This window comes from Echiichthys vipera (genome assembly GCF_963691815.1).
Source record: "Echiichthys vipera genome assembly, chromosome: 11".
NCBI classification, from domain to species: domain Eukaryota; kingdom Metazoa; phylum Chordata; class Actinopteri; order Perciformes; family Trachinidae; genus Echiichthys; species Echiichthys vipera.
The window spans coordinates 14,043,541-14,049,540 of NC_139836.1; the positions used below are offsets into that span (position 1 = coordinate 14,043,541).

At 41.3% G+C, this 6,000-nt stretch overlaps 1 protein-coding gene across 1 annotated transcript in view; it reads right to left on the reverse strand.

The window, feature by feature from the left end:
• The window catches only part of itga9 (integrin, alpha 9), a 53,657-nt gene extending 49,124 nt beyond the window's left edge, over nt 1-4,533 (reverse strand). The window contains exons 1-3 of the mRNA XM_083923512.1: nt 4,245-4,533; nt 3,824-3,951; nt 2,014-2,120 (exon numbers count right to left, since the gene is read on the reverse strand). Of these exons, the coding sequence (XP_083779638.1) occupies nt 2,014-2,120; nt 3,824-3,951; nt 4,245-4,435 (426 nt within the window). The 5' untranslated portion in view covers nt 4,436-4,533. The remainder of the gene's footprint in view (nt 1-2,013; nt 2,121-3,823; nt 3,952-4,244) is intronic.
• Between the last annotated feature and the right edge of the window lie 1,467 nt (nt 4,534-6,000).

Consider the following 6,000-nt stretch of genomic DNA (forward strand, 5'->3'; position numbering starts at 1 on the left):
ATGAGAGGGGGAAATAAAGCCCATCCACAACCCCCGGCCATAACAGCCATGGTCTGTGGTGTGAATATCTCAGCTACAGCGTGGGATCTGTGTTCCCTTAGCAGCATTTAATGTGCAGCGAGAAAATCTTCCCATCAACATTTGTGTTTTAAAAGTTTCAGAGCAGCTCCTGCGGGCCTTACGGGGCAGATGGAGAAGCCCAAAGTTCAGACAGGGGTCAAAAGACAGAGAACAAACTCCTACTTTATTATGCTGCTATTGAAACAGGAGGTATATTTCTAAAACTGACAGCCAGTAATTCTCAAAACAATATTTTGCCGCTGTGTTTTTCAAAATAGAACATTCCACAGATCGATAAGTAAACAGGATAGTATAGACTCAATTTCAAACTCTGCACAAATAAGGCCACATAAATGTGTAAATGTGGTAATGGTTTAGTACCCCGGGGGGATGGTGGTGGAGCTCCTGCGGCTCTGGGGACAGATCTGGACGCCTCTGCGCAGACAAAGTTCACTTCATTTCCCCTTGCACTGTTTAACTCCCCAGGCCCACCTCCCCAAGCACGCTCACATGTAGCCAATCTAAATGAATATAAGAGTTCGGCAGGGTGTGGGCGCAACAGAGAGCGTCAGATGTCTGTCTGGAACCAAGACAGTGTGTTAAGAAACACTTGTGCTTCAAAGGAAGGCTTGGGCAACAGCAGTAGCCATACAAGCATAAACCCAACCTCTTGAGTAGAAGCAGATTCTTTGAAAAATCAGCTGACATAAACACAGTAAAACGCAGCTGACAAGTTTTGCCGAAGCAGCAGATAATGCTTTTTCTGTGTCTGCACTGTTGTGCTGTTCCCGTTCAGTTGAAAGCCCTCGCTGGTGGTCACAAACAAGAGCTTTTTACTGAAAGCGCAGATGAAATCACCACTGTACACATCTGCCAGGCAGCCGTTTCCCTCCCGGTGCACAGAGAAAAACGTGAGTTAATTCAGATGAGATTAGAAAAAAAGGCGCATGTGCACTGGAAAGTTACAACCTTTCTTTTATCAAATCATAAGAGCGTGCAGCTAAAAGCATGTTGTTATACAACTCTACACTCAAGTTCCCAAGACTGACAAGTCCAAGAACTCATCAAATTTTTTGGTCATGGTTTGAAAGTCAAACCAATACATTCCACTGAGGTATAAAAAAAAATAAATCTTCCAAAGACAAACATATTGAAAGGGACAGAGGTTTGAGAGGGCCAGTTATCTGGACGTGTGTATGAGGAAGAATTCTTGACTCCCATAGGAGAAGGTCAATCAGCAACAGGTATTCAAACACACACCTGTCCTGAGTGTTTCAATAGCTGTCAAATCCACCAGTCATCTTCAAACCGTACTGAGCTACTGCTGGTTCCTACTTCGCCACCCACCGCAGGAGACGGGGGTTAACGTGTAATGAAGGACTGCCCTCGGATGGGACCACCGCAGAGGGAGCTGAAGTTTAAACAAACTCTGCCAGGTGCCCTATGATCTCTGTGCAAACACCCAGCCAAGCACCTCTGGGATTAGCACCACTAGTTAGTCTTCTAGTTTCTCTAAATCCCTCTCTCAGGATCTTTTTTTTTTTATAAACATCATTCTACTTTTGACAAACTTTGTTCCACTCACTCTTCAAGCTCCAAACACAAGCTAGATGTTTCGCGGTATTATGTAACCACACAGCAGTTTCCAAATCTGTCTGACTTTAGTTGTTACGCCAGCAAAAAAAGAAATTGAAGTTCAATATTTGACTTGTGAGAGTCATGCTTGTGAGCATGAAACATAGGAGGGAAGGAAAGGCCTATTTGCTCCAGTAAAAGAGGGATGTGATGTTGAGACCAGCTGTGGTTTTACAGTGCGGTTCATGGGTTGACATTACTAACAATGATGTCCGTATAATCAGGTCTGTTTTTTGTTTTTTGTTTTTTTTACAAGTGTACATGTGTCACATTAAACAATTTAGTGACGGGACTGCGGTGTTGCGTCCCCGAACTCACCAGTATTTTGCCGCTGGCTTTGTCCTGGCGGGCCAGGCTGACCCCCATCCACTCATCGTCCCTGTCTCCTTGGCATGTCTTCCCACAAGACTCTCTCGGCCTGTTTCCTGAAAGACAATGAAAGCAGTTTCGGCAGACGTTTTGTCACCAGGATGGAGGATGTCTTGGAGCAAGTCGTTTTTTTTTTTAACTCGTCAGCTTTTTGAGTTCTGGGTTTTAGTCTTTGTTTCTGCTGAATGTGCGTGGGATGTTTACGAGCGTTTCAAATGCTGTAGATCAAACCTCAAAAAAGGGTGTGCAGCTGATACAGTCATAGTTTAAGTCACCTTGACTCAAAGAAAAACAGTGTCATCATCCCATTTAGGACAGCCCAATCACTCTGATTTGACGTTGATATAAATATTAATAATTGACTATTAATCTAACAATATAAAGGCTGACATTTCATTATAAACATTAACTTGTTACACAGCTTTGTTGAATACTCAATTCCGATTGGTCGATTACGGCATTCTACAGTCTGTTATTTCTGCTATAGATACACTTCTGATAAAAGACCATTTTTAGATCAATATTTCGTGTTAAATTATGGTTTTCCTTAGTAAGTAGCTGGGTAATAAGCAGGGTAATAAAGAGCAAGCCGTTCCCTCTACATTTTCATTTCCATACACATAGTCTAGCATATTAATATGTTTTTATATGGATTTCTTTAGGGCTGAAAGTAATGATTGTTTTCATGGTTGAGTAATCTGAATCGATGAACTGTTTGGTCGATAAAACAGATGAAAACGATGAAAAATGTCCTTCACAATTTCCCTTCAGCCCAAGGAAATGTCATCAAATTTCAAAAGTGCACATACAAATCTAAAAGGCTAAACAATGTACATTGTATATTACTTTGTAATGACTTTGAACCTGGAGCACTTTATGAAGACCATACATCATAAAAATGATTAAGAACATAAATGCAGTGAAAGTAAAATGAACAGAAATGTGCACAATTATGAGAATAAAGACAAAAAAAGAGAAAGATCTTAGACACCACTACAACTTTTCTTTGTCAGAGTCCAAATCTTCCCTTTCCCGAATTTGATTCTCTTTCTCCCTGCAGACAATTGATTCAGCACAAAGGCATGTAAGTAGCTGTGAGTGTCTCTCTGTGTGTTGGGAGCTCCCAGAGGCCCGTTAGAGTCCAGCTCCGCTGGTCTATGTGGCTCACTGAGCACCAGGCAGCACACACTCACAGTAATCATGTGTGTTGTTTTTGCTGGTGACACATTGACTGAGCACAGGGTTAATGTTAAAGCCATGCCTGGTGCACCGGCTTTCTTGACCACAAGAAAAGGGCCCAGTCTGGAGAGCTCAACTTTTTTGGCTCACGTGCTTGGAAAATATTAGCAGAAGCATAAATCATGTTTATCAAAAAATATTTATGGACCTCTGCACACAGAACCTTCTTGTGTTCTGCAGCAGGTTTAAACTAAAAAAAAACAACTGCAGCACTGTTAAGAGTAGTATAAGGCTGCATTATTCTGATAAAACAAAACAGATGCTTGGGGGGGAGTGTAGGCAAAGAGGGGACAAGGAAAAGCTGCAGGAAAGCTGCGTGTCCGGATAGTGACCTGGATCTGTGACATGACTATTAATTTCTGAACTGAGCAGTTTGTGTGTGTGTGTGTGTGTGTGTGTGTGTGTGTGTGTGTGTGTGTGTGTGTGTGTTAGTGTGTGTGTGTGTGTGTTGCCATAAGGGTCCAGTTAGTGTGTGTCATTACATGCTCTCATATTTATGCTGCAGGTAGGGGTGACTGACCTCTTCCCAGATCCATCTCTGTGCAGCGGCGTTCTGGGTTGCTGTGAACTCGACACTTATAAACTGCTCCAGGAGCGTGCACAGAGCTACTGTAGGTTGAGTTTGCCTTTGGAGCCCCAACTATTACCCTGCAGACATGAGGAGAGAGGATGGGACCAACACTCTACAGTATGTTTAGTCTGTACCACTGAAACTTTTAAATAAATTAAAAATATATATATTGCCAGCAACAAAAAAACATGTACAGTACACATACTGTATACTGTAAATGGTTTTTAATGAGTCATAATAAGAGTTGTTATTCACTGGGTGTGGATGCAGCCTGCGCTCTAGAAACACAAACATTTGCTTGAAAAGTACAAATTCATTGCATCAGTGGCAGAAAATAAGAGCTTTTCCAGGAACAGTACATGGAACTCACCAGCGTGTGTTGTCATGATAATGCTCCAGCACAGAATAGCCAAAAAAACTAGAATTTGGTCCGCGGAACACCAAAGGATGTTCTAAGTCTATATTGTAAGAATGAGCCACTGAAATAGAGAGATAGACATAAAAAACATGTTGTATTCCCGTTTTGTGTCTCCGAAGTGGAGCCATCCCTTTGCGCATCATGCGTAATAACGCGGCGAAAGTGTCCAAAAAAGAAGAAAAAAGGGAAAAGAAACAAGAAAGAGAAATTGCCAACTCTTCAGTGGTCAAAGCTGTTACAAAACTATCTTTCAGTCGTTTTTTCCTGATCTAGCGCAGCATGTACGCGGTGATGACATGGGGAAAAGCTTGAGGAGGAAAGTTAACGGTCCGGTAAATAACGGTGCGTCAGCTTCTCTCCATTCTGTGTCAATCTGAGAAAGTTGTTGCTCGCAGGCTCCCTGTCGTGGAGATAAATGCGGCCACTGGTGTCAAGTTAAAGAGAGGTGAGCGGGATAAGACCGAATATAAAAAAGGTTTTACTCAAAAATAAAAGCCTCGCTGCTGGCTCAACCGCGTTTACAAGCCTTGACGGGCAGTGAGGAGTTTTAATCTGAAAGGTATAACCGGAAAGAGTGTTTCCATGCCGTTACACTGACACTGGTACCGCGGTCATGGAGAGACGCGGATGGTTTTGAGGCGCAAAGCATCACATTTCACCCGTGGGCTTTGGGGCTCCATTCACCTACAGTGAGAGCTGAGGGCGCACTGCTGCCATCTAACGTTTCTCGTCAGCATGTTTGAAAAAGCACAATTAGACAATGATATTAGCACAAAAAAGAACCCACTCAAGGGCTCTCTCTGATATGGTTTCTGGGAAAAAATAGTATTATAAAAATAAAACAAAGCAATGTCGACCAGCAGTCAACCGACGACATGTTAATTCCAAGGTTCAGTCTGAATACCTTTTAGAGTCCTGACAAAACATGGGTCGATTTACAAATTTAAAAGAGAGGAGCCTTAAAGGAGTCTGAATATTGTGTGGATGATGTCTTCCTTTCCAAGTATATCATAATATTCGGACCTGTGTACAGCAGTTTGTTCTCCACCTCTTTGATCTTTTTTCAAGATCATTTGTAACCAAATATTAGACAGATATTTTTTTGACAAAAATACTCATCCCTATTCAACAACTGCAGACAAATGTGGTCCCACGCAGAGGTAGGTTCAACATTATTAGAAATTTAAAGATGGATAAATGAAATTAGAGTTTGAGGCAATTAAGGCGTCACAAATTAAAATGTAAATATACTAAATGACTTTTAAGGCCTTATATTTATAATTAATAATTTGACAGGCGAGCGAAATGTTTACGTTTCAAGTTGAATTCCTCGTGTGAGCATACTTGACCAAAAAAAGTTTATTCCGATTCCTATTAAATGATGTTTGGTCTAATACATGCGTTTGTGTACTTTATATGGGAAACTCCTATTTGTTGAGGAGGAAAGCAATAAAGGTCAAAGGTTAACCTAGCTCAACTATGTGACCTTTTACATACAGGATCGTTAAAGTCCAGATTTCTTGGGATGTCTGCATTGCACACGTCTCTTTCAACAGGATGTTATCATACTTTATCCTCTGCTAAACAGGCGGAACAATGTAGAAGCAGGTAACAAGATAAGCTATTGGATTCAAGATACTGTATAATTAAAAGGAAAAAAACTAGACAAAAGGTGTTCTGTAAATACAATTTTATTTTAGTCTGAAAA